The sequence below is a fragment of the Physeter macrocephalus genome, chromosome 11 (genome assembly GCF_002837175.3).
Source record: "Physeter macrocephalus isolate SW-GA chromosome 11, ASM283717v5, whole genome shotgun sequence".
Classification (NCBI taxonomy): domain Eukaryota; kingdom Metazoa; phylum Chordata; class Mammalia; order Artiodactyla; family Physeteridae; genus Physeter; species Physeter macrocephalus.
Window position 1 is genome coordinate 145,687,139 of NC_041224.1, and position 12,783 is coordinate 145,699,921.

General features: G+C 37.1%; 1 protein-coding gene across 2 annotated transcripts in view; it reads right to left on the reverse strand.

Annotated features, from left to right (window-relative positions):
- The window catches only part of LOC102975796 (coiled-coil domain-containing protein 170-like), a 48,802-nt gene extending 41,644 nt beyond the window's left edge, over window positions 1-7,158 (reverse strand). For both annotated transcript variants that reach the window (XM_028495990.1, XM_028495989.1), the window contains exons 1-2: window positions 6,850-7,158; window positions 140-268 (exon numbers count right to left, since the gene is read on the reverse strand). In XM_028495990.1, coding sequence (XP_028351791.1) covers window positions 140-268; window positions 6,850-6,987 — 267 coding nt within the window. In that variant the 5' untranslated portion in view covers window positions 6,988-7,158. The remainder of the gene's footprint in view (window positions 1-139; window positions 269-6,849) is intronic.
- Between the last annotated feature and the right edge of the window lie 5,625 nt (window positions 7,159-12,783).

A 12,783-nucleotide genomic window follows, 5' to 3' on the forward strand; every position in this document is an offset into this window, starting at 1 on the left:
CTAGGTGATAAGAGGCTTCAATATTGAGAAAACAGCAAAACTGAGTTCAGATAATACTTTGAGCCTTTTATCAGAATGTTTCTCTCCCTACAGAGGATATAATTTCCCATGGTGTTTTATTTTCAGGTAATCCATATACCTCAGCTAAAAGATTCTTGTATTTCACCAACAAACCAGCAAGGTCAGGATGGACTGGGTCAGCTGCCCTTTTGTTGCACGTGATTGGGTTCCTGGTCGGAACCACTTCAAGAGGTGGAGCAAAACAAGCCTACAAAAGGAAATATCAAATTAATTAATTAAACATGTAACCTATAGATCAAAAACCGCAATGTTTTAGCCCACACAAACTCAAGTAAGTAACTCTAAATAAAATACAACTTTAAAATATTCATTTCGAGGTGCTATTCTAACAAATGAAATAGGTCTCAAGAAAGTAGCAAGTAACATGTTAACCTAAAAGCCTACTTTACATTTTTCTAAAAATTCTTACCTGACAATTTACAACACCAGCAATAAGTAAATGCAGCACATCTAATAAACATAAGTTCTGAGAGTGCAGGAATCAAGAAAACACATATAAAATGTCTGGGGAAATTTTAATTCACATCTAGTAAAACCTTTACAGAAACTTGAACTATTATAAGGTCACTAATGAAAGATTTACCAGTATTTGTTTTATTTTTTATTACAAATCAATTCCTATCCTTCTATCATTATACAAATTGATTTTTTTTTAAATCTGATTTCAGTAAATCAACATCAATTTTGTGTTTCTTTCACAACTTACTGAGGGTAAAAATTAGGGAGATTTACCTGTATTGCAATATCTCCTCCTGTTGTCAAAAGAGTGTATAATGTTCTAAATTTTAATTAGCATAACTGGCTAAGAACAAAGTTTATATGATTCAAATGAAGCCAAGAAAAATGTGTTAATCTAAATCTCTAAAAAGTATAAATATATCACATGGTGCTTAATGTGTTAAAGGAACAAAATACATTTTTCTAAAGTTATCAGGTTTTAGAATTTTATGCTTACCAAGATACTAGGAACATAGGCCTGCACAAGAGAATACAAAATAACTATGTTTAAATGTTTAAAAAAATAGAGAACTTTTGAAAATGTGATTAAGTCACAAGAGACCACAAAGAATTAACATATTGGAAAACATGTTGGAAAAACAACCAAATAAGACTCTTAGAAATAAAAAGTGTAATAGTTTTAATTTGAAAACTGAATGGACACATTGAAAAGCAACTTAGACATAGCTGAGGAATAAGTGAACTCAAATATGAAGGAAATTATCAAGCATATAGGAAAAAATAAATGGTGAAAGAGAGTTTAAAGGCAGAGAGATTGAAATGAGAAGGCCTATCATACGTCTATTTGGAGTCCAAGAAGGCTACATTCTAGAGAATGGGGAAGAGACACTATCTGAAGAAATAATGTTTTGATAATTTTACAGAATTGTTTAAAGATACCAATCTAAGTGGTCTAGCAAATCCCAAGAAAAATGACTAAAAAGAATTTCTTTACCTCCACACTCATAATGAAACTGCAGAACAACAAAGAAAGATCTAAAAAGCGGATAATAGAAAGGACAGATAATTACTAAGAAATAGCAGTTAGACTGGTGAGTGACTTCTCAATAGTAACAGAGGCTGAGAAACAGCAAAATGATATCTGTAATGTACTAAGAAAAATATATCATCTTTTACTGAGTCTAAGATGCACAAATTTTCACATCTCTGCAACTGGGCTGCAGCTTAAAGTTGATGCTAATTCATATACGGATAGGTTAGCTAAAAACATACTTTCAAATTTCAAAATAGTGGATAAAATAGTAGTATTTCTTCAAATCAAGGATATAAGGTAACTGCCAACCAGAATTTTATACTTAAGTTATGTTTTAAGATTAAGAGTAAAATAAAGATATCTTAGACAAACAAAAATTGAATTTACCATCAACAGGTCCTCACTTAAGAGAATTCTAAAGGATGCATTTCACATAGAAAGAAAATGAACTCACAAAGTCTGAGATACAAGAAAGACTAGTTAAAAAAAGAACAAACAGTAAATATTATGTGGGCATATTTACATAAGCGTTAATTAATTTAAAAAGTGTGATTTATGGCATTGAAAATAAGGAATAGAACCAATGCAGGACAAAAAAAAGCATATACACTGAGAGGAGAAAAACAGTTTAAAACACTAAAATATTCATATTTCTCAAGAGTAACCATACAGATTTCAGTTAACTTTGCTAAGTATATATGTTAAAACAGCTAATATAACTAGTTAAACAAGTCATACAGCATATAACTTATAAACTAGTAGAAAAGGAAAAAATGGAATGAGAAAAAAGAAATGCAACACAACAAAACAAAAACAATCAGTTTTTGGTATGATAGAAGGAGGGAAGAGGAAACAAAAATAATGGGACAGGGGCTTCCCTGGTGGCGCAGTGGTTGCGCGTCCGCCTGCCGATGCAGGGGAACCGGGTTCGCGCCCGGGTCTGGGAGGATCCCACGTGCCGCGGAGCGGCTGGGCCCGTGAGCCATGGCCGCTGGGCCTGCGCGTCCGGAGCCTGTGCTCTGCAACGGGAGAGGCCACAGCAGAGGAAGGCCCGCAAACCACAAAAAAAAAAAAAAATAATAATAATGGGACAAATAGATTACACATATGATGATAGAAATACACCCAAATAATCAGTAATATCAATAAATGCAAATGGACTAAACTTTCCATTTAAAAGCAAAGATTATCAATGTTATTCAAAAAAGCAAAAAACTGAAAACAACCCACATGTCAAATAAGAGTTTAATGGATAAGTAACTTATGGTATATTTGTACAATAGAATAATTATTGAATACTTGTACACAGATCAACACAAATCTCATGAAGTAAAAGAAGTAACAAAAACACAAAAGCAGTATAATTCTATTAAATAAACTTTTAAAACAGATAAAATTAATATTTATTAGGGATACATATATGAGTGATAAGACTAGGAAGAGAAGCAAGGGAATGATAGACACAAAACTCAAATATCCACTATTTTTAAGTTTAGGTGGGAGTAAAGGGATTCAGTTAGTAAGGGGCACACAGGAAGGTTCTAAGGTACTGGCAGTGTTTTATGAAACTAGGTGATGGGTTCATGGGTATTTGTTTTATTAACTAATCTGTGTGTATACATTTTATAGTTCTTTTCTATTTTTTTATTCTATTTTTTGCTGTATTCTTTTATTCTATTTTTTTATTCTATGTTTAAAAAAAATCCATTCACAAAATACTACATATTTTTTAAGATGCATATATATCCAAAGACATACGTCAAACATATTAGACTGAGATGAGATAGAAATGGAGATGGTGAAAAAATAAAGTGTGAGGGGCCTTGCACAGAAAGATGATACTGTACCATGAACTAAGCATGATTAACTTGACAGTGTACCTGAGATCTAAAACAAAAGGGCAAATTGATTAAAATGTGCTAAATGTCTTATTTTTCGTACACCACAATATCACTAAGATTTCAAACACCTATACTAGGGCTTCCCTGGTGGCGCAATGGTTGAGAATCCGCCTGCCGATGCAGGGGACACGGGTTTGTGCCCCGGTCCGGGAAGATCCCACATGCTGCGGGGCGGCTGGGCCCGTGAGCCATGGCCGCTGAACCTGCGCGTCCGGAGCTCGTGCTCCGCAACTGGAGAGGCCACAACAGTGAGAGGCCTGCGTAACGCAAAAAAAAAAAAAAACCCACCAATAATAAAAAGAAAAAAATAATGCTATGTTCAATTAAGTTTTTAATTTATAAAAGAAATATTCAACCAGCAATTAATTTTTGTAGTCAAGTTCTTTCAAATGGCTTGAAAACTTTTCTTATTTCATAGTTTAGAAGATATGAACAAGGAGACATGCTATACAAAAATACTCACTGCAGCTTGTTTATATAAGAAAAAACTAAAATGTATGAAAACTGATATAGTACTATAATTTGTAATGGAATTCTATGTAGCAATTAACATGCCCAGACTAAATTTATGTGAATCAAAAAGAATTACTCTCGGGTTTCCCTGGTGGCGCAGTGTTTGAGAGTCCGCCTGCCGATGCAGGGGACGCGGGTTCGTGCCCCGGTCCGGGAGGATCCCACATGCCGCGGAGTGGCTGGGCCCGTGAGCCATGGCCGCTGAGCCTGCGCGTCCGGAGCCTGTGCTCCGCAATGGGAGAGGCCACAACAGTGAGAGGCCCGCGTACCGCAAAAAAAGAATTACTCTCAAAAACATAAGATTGAGTGCAAATAGCAAGGCAGAAAGTTATGTCTAGTAGAATATCATTTATGTAATTTTTTAAATCCCCGAAACATAAGAAGCATTCACATATATCTAAAAATATGGACATAAAGACTATACACTTAGTTCAGAAGTTATCTCTGAAAAGGAAAAAAAATGGTCCAGGATGGTCAAGTAGTACTTTCACATAGATTTGTAATAGCAGCTGCCCTAACACCCTCATCTCTCACCACCCCAGACCCTGGGTCCATTCACTTCCCTTACAACCCAGTAACCAAGACGACTAATGCTCAGCAGCAGAGGCCCCAGGGCCTGCCCCAGTGCTAGGAGTGGCAAAGATTCATACTGGTTGATGTCTGATCCTACTCTAAAATTTATTTATATCATCCATCCCAAGAGTGAAGAATGGAATCAGAGGTTACAAAATGGTCTTCAATTTTTGTCAGTGAAGTTTTATTTCTTAAAAGAACAAGTGGGGCTTCCCTGGTGGTGCAGTGGTTGAGAGTCCGCCTGCCGATGCAGGGGACTCGGGTTCGTGCTGCGGTCCGGGAAGATCCCACATGCCGTGGAGAGGCTAGGCCCGTGAGCCATGGCCGCTGAGCCTGCGCGTCCGGAGCCTGTGCTCCGCAACGGGAGAGGCCACAACAGTGAGAGACCCGCGTACCGCAAAAAAAAAAAAAAAAAAAAAAAAAGAACAAGTGAAGCAAATTTGGAGAGAAATGTCAAATTTAAATCTGTGTGGTAGGTACGTGGTGTTGTATTAGTCTCTGCACTTTTCTGTATGCTCGAAATTAAACACACAAAAACTAAAATTTACAAACATAATCCAACTGACTTTTAAAATCACAAACTATAAGGACATTATCAGAGGATAAGAAAAATTTTATGGTACTATATTATAGTTATAATTCAATTTAGATTTTAGTATATATTAGTCCCAAAGAAAACATAAGATATTATTTTTAAACTTACCTGTTGCAAACTCAAGCTTTTTGTCTTATAACTGATTTAAAATAAAGTTCATAGTTAAATGAGGACATGTTGAAAATAAGATAATTACTTTGTTAATATAAACTTTATAATTTTATAATGTACCAATATTTAAATATATTTTTATGGTGTTATCATATTTCATGAAAAATGGTAAAATAATTTTTTAAATTCCTAGAGGGATTCATGAGCATTTATGTACCTGAAAGGAGTTAAAGGTTGTGGAACACTGTCCTTTTGCATTGTATCAGTTACTTCTTTTCCCCATTTTTATAGAGGTATAGTTGAAAATTAAAATTATATATATATTTAAAGTATGTGACAACGTTTTCATATATGTATACATTGTGAAATAATCTTCACAATCAAGCTAATTAACATATCTATCACCTCACAGTTACCGTTATTTCTTTTTTTTGTGGTGAGAACATTTAAGATCTACCCTCTTAGCAAGTTTCAAGTATACAATATAGTATTGTTAACTATAGTCACATTGGTGAACATTAGACCTCCAGAACTTATTCATCTTGCATAACTAAAACTTTGTACCCTTTGACCAACATCTCCCCATTTCCCTTTTCCCTCTACCTCTGGAAATCACCATTCCACTCTCTGCTTCTGTAAGTTTGACTGTTTTAGATTTTACATATAAGTGAGATCACGTAGTACTTGTCTTTCTTTGTCTGGCTTATTTCAATTAGTAGAATGTCCTCCAGGTTCATCTATGCTGTTGAAGATGGCAGGATTTCCTTCTTTTTCAAAGGCTGAATGATATTGTTTTTAAAGAATACATATATCACATTTTCTTTATCCATTCATCTATTGACTTATTTTAACATAATACATTTCCTTTCCTAAGAAAGAAACTAGGCTTGTCATTCTCATTTAAAGCCAATAGGGGATGGAAATAAACCACCCCCCTAAGCCTCCATCTTCACCCCCCAGCTCAAACTTCATCTCCTAGGAGCTACAAGCTAAAGAATAGATGGATCTGTCCACTGGTCTTAAAAATATCAACGGAAGAGATATCATCTGATCCAAGAGGGTATTTAATTTCCAGAGTCTCATTAGGATGCAGCACTAATAAAGCTGTACACCAAAGGGGTAATATGGGACAACAGAAAGGTGATGAGAGTCAGACTACTCAGTTCTGCCCCTAAATCACTGTGACCCCTCTCCAGTGTTCAGTTTGCTAATCTGCAAAATGATGGGGTTGGATCAAATTAACTCGGAGGCCCTTTACAGTCTATTTTTATATTATTTTGGGATTGTGGGCCTTGATGAAATATCAGAACCACCAAAAAATCAAAAATAAGTAAAATCCACTTTGAGGTTCTATTAGATTCAGATGTTTCATTGCTCCTTGTTCTACAGTCAAGCCAGGAATCAAAAGAAGTGAGAAATCATTTGACCTCATGTCTTGCATCATTCATTAGCAAAGGGTGCTAGCACAGGCAAGTGGGCAAACAGAACTGAACTTTCCTTTCTTTTAGCTCTCACTTGTGCAAGAGATTTACCTCTTCCTCCTGAAAATGGGGGAAAAAAATAAATGCCAGAGTACAACTCACCCCTGGGCTATTTTTCCGAGATGTGTAAGCTGATAGATGCCTGAGTTCCAATGGCTTAGCCTTGTGGGGCCCTTTGCTTTGGGCAGTAGCAAGCCTGCCTGGATTTGAGTGGTTTAAAAACTGGAGAGGGCTTGACATGCTGATAAAAGAAGAATGAAACAGATCTAGTAATGGTGAACTAAAGTGCTTCCAAGAAGAGTTTGCAGAGAATAATCAGGAAGAGATGCTGAGGTCTGCCCAGAGTCAACGAAGTCTTCGGGAAGGTTCCACTTCAGATCCTTACAGTTTAGCCAGACCTCAGAAGGAGGTGCCCGCTGAACCTGTTGCTTGGACACAAGACAAATCTAGTTTCTAAAGATAGCATCAAGACACTGTTTAAATTATAACTGGTTGAAAACAGCCTGCTGATATACATATATGCATTTATAGTATCATACTTAAATGCTACTTGTGAATCATACCTTTAGACACTTTTCCTTCATTTTCAATTTCTGAATCAGAAATGCTAACTATATCTCTCAAGATTCAGTTAAAAGATAATGTCTAAAATGAGTTAATAATATAGCATGTGATAACTCATAGTGCTCTTTCTGTCCCAGAGGAACAAAAAACGTAACCTCACATTAGGAATGATTTTTATAAATTCAATCTCCCAAGAACTCAATACTGCCTTAAATCCATTTTCCCTATCCATTTCAATTCCATATATTATCTTTCTTTTCTAAAGTGAAAATAAAAGAAATAGAGGAAAGATATCTTCCAAATTAATACCCATGTATTTTATTAAGTGAAAAAATGAACATTTCTTTTTTAAGATCAGAAAATGTACTGGGCTTCCCTGGTGGCGCAGTGGTTGAGAGTCCGCCTGCCGATGCAGGGGATACGGGTTCGTGCCCCGGTCCGGGAAGATCCCACATGCCGTGGAGCGGCTGGGCCCGTGAGCCATGGCCGCTGAGCATGCGCGTCCGGAGCCTGTACTCCGCAACGGGAGAGGCCACAACAGTGAGAGGCCCGCGTACCGCAAAAAAAAAAAAAAAAAAAAAAAAAAGCAAATGTACTCTAGTGGGAAAAAAGTGGCATTTAGAAGCTGTGCACTGGAAGGGCTGCAAGTAAGTGGGGTATGAGTTTCCTTTGCTGGTGGTATCTCCCAGGAAATGGAACAGCCCCAGAATGAGAGGAATTTTTATGAGAAAAAAAAAAAATCAGGTGGGTGTGATTTGAAGAACATGGAACAGAAGTATGAAGCCCTGGTTTTCTTTACTAACCCTGAAATCGGTTTTGAAATTCCTCTATTAATTTATTCTAGATTTATTGATACTGAAAACACTTATTTTTTTTTTGCCGTATGCGGGCCTCTCACTGTTGTGACCTCTTCCGTTGCGGAGCACAGGCTCCGGACGCGCAGGCTCAGCGGCCATGGCTCACGGGCCCAGCCACTCCGCGGCATGTGGGATCTTCCCAAACCGGGGCACGAACCCGTGTCCCCTGCATCGGCAGGCGGACTCTCAACCACTGTGCCACCAGGGAAGCCCAAGAACAATTATCTTTAATGAAACTTAAGTCTCGTCCTCATTTTAATTATTTGATACTTAAAATCATTACTATATCAATTCCTTTTTTAAGAACCAGAGAAGAGACTTAAAAGAACAACTAAAATTTTGAATTGAAAAGGGAGAATGAACTGCTCCTCATTCCTGGCACAAGAATCATACTGGAGACAAAGGTCTTCTTAAGAATCCTATCCTCTGCTTTTATTTTATTTCCTTACCATTTTATGAATCTTATGCTCTATTAAAAACAACTTATTAGTTTCACTCACATTGCCTCTAAGAAAAAAGCTACTATGTGGGCCAAAATATATCCCCAGAAGCATGAACTGATCCTGCAGTATCTCAAGTACCACCTCCTTCCTTGATTCACGCAAGGTGAGGGTAATCTCTCTCTCCGCCTCTTATAGTATACGATCTATACTTTTCCTTTGATTGTTATCTCATTCAATATTGTATCATGGGGACTTCCCTGGTGGCACAGTGGTTGAGAGTCCGCCTGCCAATGCAGGGGGACACAGGTTCAAGCCCTGGTCCAGGAGGATCCTGTATGCTGCGGGACAACTAAGCCCGTGCACCACAACTACTGAGCCCTCGCGCCACAGCTGCTGGAGCCCGTGTTTCTAGAGCCCGTGCTCCGCAACAGGAGAGGCCACCGCAATGAGAAGCCCGCACACCGCAGCAAAGAGTAGCCCCGGCTCACTGCAACTAGAGAGAGCCTGCGCCCAGCAACGAAGTACCAACGCAGCCAAAAATAAATAAATTTATTTTAAAAAAATATATTGTATTACGTAAAAATCTTATGTCTCCTACGAAATTAAAGGTACATTAAGAGCAGAATCTATTTCTGGTTTATCTCTATCATCCCATACAAGGAACAAAAACTACAGACTGAACAACTAAAGAACCCAAGTTCTTTCAAAAAAACCACCCTTATATACATATACAAAGTTAACTTATATAGGTGATAGTACTGTTCTCCCAAACTTACCTTATAGAAATATAATAAAAATGTAATAGGAGTCTGAAGTAAAAAATAAAATACATCAATATGACACAATTATTCTGTGAATTTAGGTTTGTACATAACTATTTTTTACACAGTCATAAGATTTATCAATAATCACATTAGAAAGATACAGTATGCTATGCTTCATTTAGTGGAAAGTAAAAACCATAAATTTTTACCATATCAGGCACAAGAGAAAATTCCAAATCTAAGGTCACTTCTAGAAGAAACCTGAATTGTCCAGTATGAGTGGCTGCCCTGCACTATTTACCAAAAGAATGTTTGCACATCAAAGGAGCTGTTGCTAGGTGAACGCATCACAGATGTCCAGGGAAGGGCAAAAAGACCTCCTAAAGTGATAAAGTAAGGCCTGTGGGTCTTTATTTCCCTAATTAATGAAGTGAAAACATAAAGTGGCTTCAAGCATGAGCGAACTTAACAACTCTTAGGAAAGTGATCCCACTGAAAGTAAACATTCCAGCAAAGGTAAAACTTATATTTTGGGGCTTTCTTTTGTGAAATTCTTGGAATAGGTCAAATTTTTGTACTTCAATACCTACACCTTATCAAGAAAGAAGTATTTTGAAAGGAGGAGAAAAATGATGATTCCATCTACAATTCCTAAAGCAAAAGATGATTTATCTGAAAAACTGGTATTCTAATTCTTAGAAATTATGTCCCTATTATGTATTCTTGATACCAGAATCACTAGAATTACACTTGAAATATCATCTAATCTAGTGGTTCTCAACCCTGCCCACCCATTAGAATCTCAAAGATAACTTCAAAAAATACTGATACTGGTCTTCCCTGGTGTTGCAGTGGTTGAGAATCCGCCTGCCAATGCAGGGGACACGGGTTCAATCCCTGGTCCGGGAAGATCCCACATGCTGTGGAGAAACTAAGCCCGTGCGCCACAACTACTGAGCCTGCGCTCTAGAGTCCGTGAGCCACAACTACTAAGCCCACATGCTGCAACTACTGAAGCCCACCACGTGCCTAGACCCCGTGCTCCACAACGAGAGAAGCCACCGCAATGAGAAGCCCACTCACTGCAACGAAGAGTAGCCCCCGCTCGCTGCAACTAGAGAAAGCCTGCGTGCAGCAACGAAGACCCAACGCAGCCAAGAAAAAAAAAAAAAAAAAAATACTGCTACTCTTGACACTACCCCAAGTTCTTACTTAATTGGTCTGCAGTGGAGAGCCTAAGCACAAATATTTTTAAAAATCTACACAGGTAATTCTAGTGTGACATTAGGGTTGAGAAGACTGTCCCCCTATCTTCATTTACATATGATAAAAATGAGGCAGGGATAAAATTAGTATTAACAGGAATGAGAGTAATAGTTTAATAACTAAACCAGGAAAATAAGAAATATCCGTTTTTTCCCTCTAAAACTAGATTTTTAGATTTGTTTTGCAGTGGAGAGCCTAAGCACAAATATTTTTAAAAATCTACACAGGTAATTCTAGTGTGACATTAGGGTTGAGAAGACTGTCCCCCTATCTTCATTTACATATGATAAAAATGAGGCAGGGATAAAATTAGTATTAACAGGAATGAGAGTAATAGTTTAATAACTAAACCAGGAAAATAAGAAATATCCGTTTTTTCCCTCTAAAACTAGATTTTAAAAATTACATCCCCAAGCAACAGAAACATAACTATGAACAAGACAGGAAATTTCTTATAAAGCTGAAATTCTGGTGGAAAAAGAAAAAGATAGTAAACAAGTATATAAATAAATAAAATCATTTTAGATAGTGTTCAGTGCTGTGAATAAAATAGGCTAATGTGATAGTAACGAGGAGGTAAGTGAGGGGGCAGTTTTTTGATAATATAATCAAAGAAGGCCTGCTTTGAATATATTAACATAAATCATATTATACATTTTACTGGATAACCTGCCTTGATCATTTAACAATTTGTGAAAGTTGTCTTAGAGTGCATCTATAGTATATATCCATTGTTCCTTTAACAACTTCATCCATCCTGATGGAGATTTTATTGTTTTATACTATGTAAATTGATGCTGTGAGGAACACTTTTATACATATATGTTTGTATATACGTGTAATTATTACTCTAGGATGAATTCCTAGAAGTGGAATTACAAGATCAAAGAAAGCACACATTAAAGTTTTGATAGATATTATCAAATAACCCTCAAAATTTTTGTAAAAATGGAACTTCTGCAGAAAGGATACACATTTTTTCAAGCAACTGCCATTAACAGGATTTGAATAAAAATATTTTATCTTTCTATTCTCTGTGAAATGATCGGTTCTCAGTCTTTATCTTATTTGACCAATCTGCAATATACTCGGCAGAATTAGTTACCTCTTACTCCTGTGAAACACTTTCTTCTTCACTTGTCGTCTAAGGCTGCATGCTCTCGGAGTTTTTTCGCATAACACGCCGGACTCTTCAATCTTCCTTCCTGGTTCCTCCTCATCTCTTTGAATTCTAAACATTGAAGTGTCCTAGGCATCAGTCCTAGGTCCTCTCTCTACCTACACTCATTCTCTTCCTGGGCGCTCATCCAATCTCATGGATTTAACTATTGTATCTCTCATTTATATGAATATCACTAAGACATCTGGATGTCTAAGAGGCATCTAAAAACATCTAAAAACTTATTTCATCTCTGTAATGGCAACTCCACCTACCAGTTGCTCAAACCAATCCCTTGCTTTTTTTTTTTCTTACACCCTACCTCCTCTCTTTATTGAGGTTTCCGCTCAAGTCAGACTCCCCAGAGAAGCCTCTCTTAGCACACTTCTAAAACAGCACTCTCCTGCCTACCACCATTCCCTATCCTCTTAGCTTGCCTATTTTTTAAAAATGCTAGGTCTCAATATCTAAAATTAGAGTACATATTTCTTTAATTGATCATTAGCTGATGTGGGGGGGGCAACTTTATTGGTTCACCGTGGTATCTCTAGCACCTAGAGCAGTGTCTTGTGTTGTTGACACAGTAGCTACTCAATAACTATCTGCTCAATGAATGAATGAATGAATTGTACAGGTCACATAGAGATATTGTAGTTGAAAACCAGGCCGTTAAGGTGCAAAGGCAACATATTTGAAACATCCAGTTTTGGTCCTAATTCTAGGCACAGCTATGCATCTTTGACTAAGTTACCCTTCAAAGTCTATTTCTCCATCTGTAAATCGGGGTTTATGTCATCTTCCTCAGCAAACAAGAAGCTGTAGTCAATATCTATTTAGTATTGTAATCACAAAAGTTTCACTACCTGTAATTTTCCAGGAACATATGCTTCAATTTTCGTCTTAATTTCTGTTGTCCAGGTATAACATAATGTGACGGTATGTATTCAGAAGACCTTAACATTTTAAAGTTATTAAACAGTTGG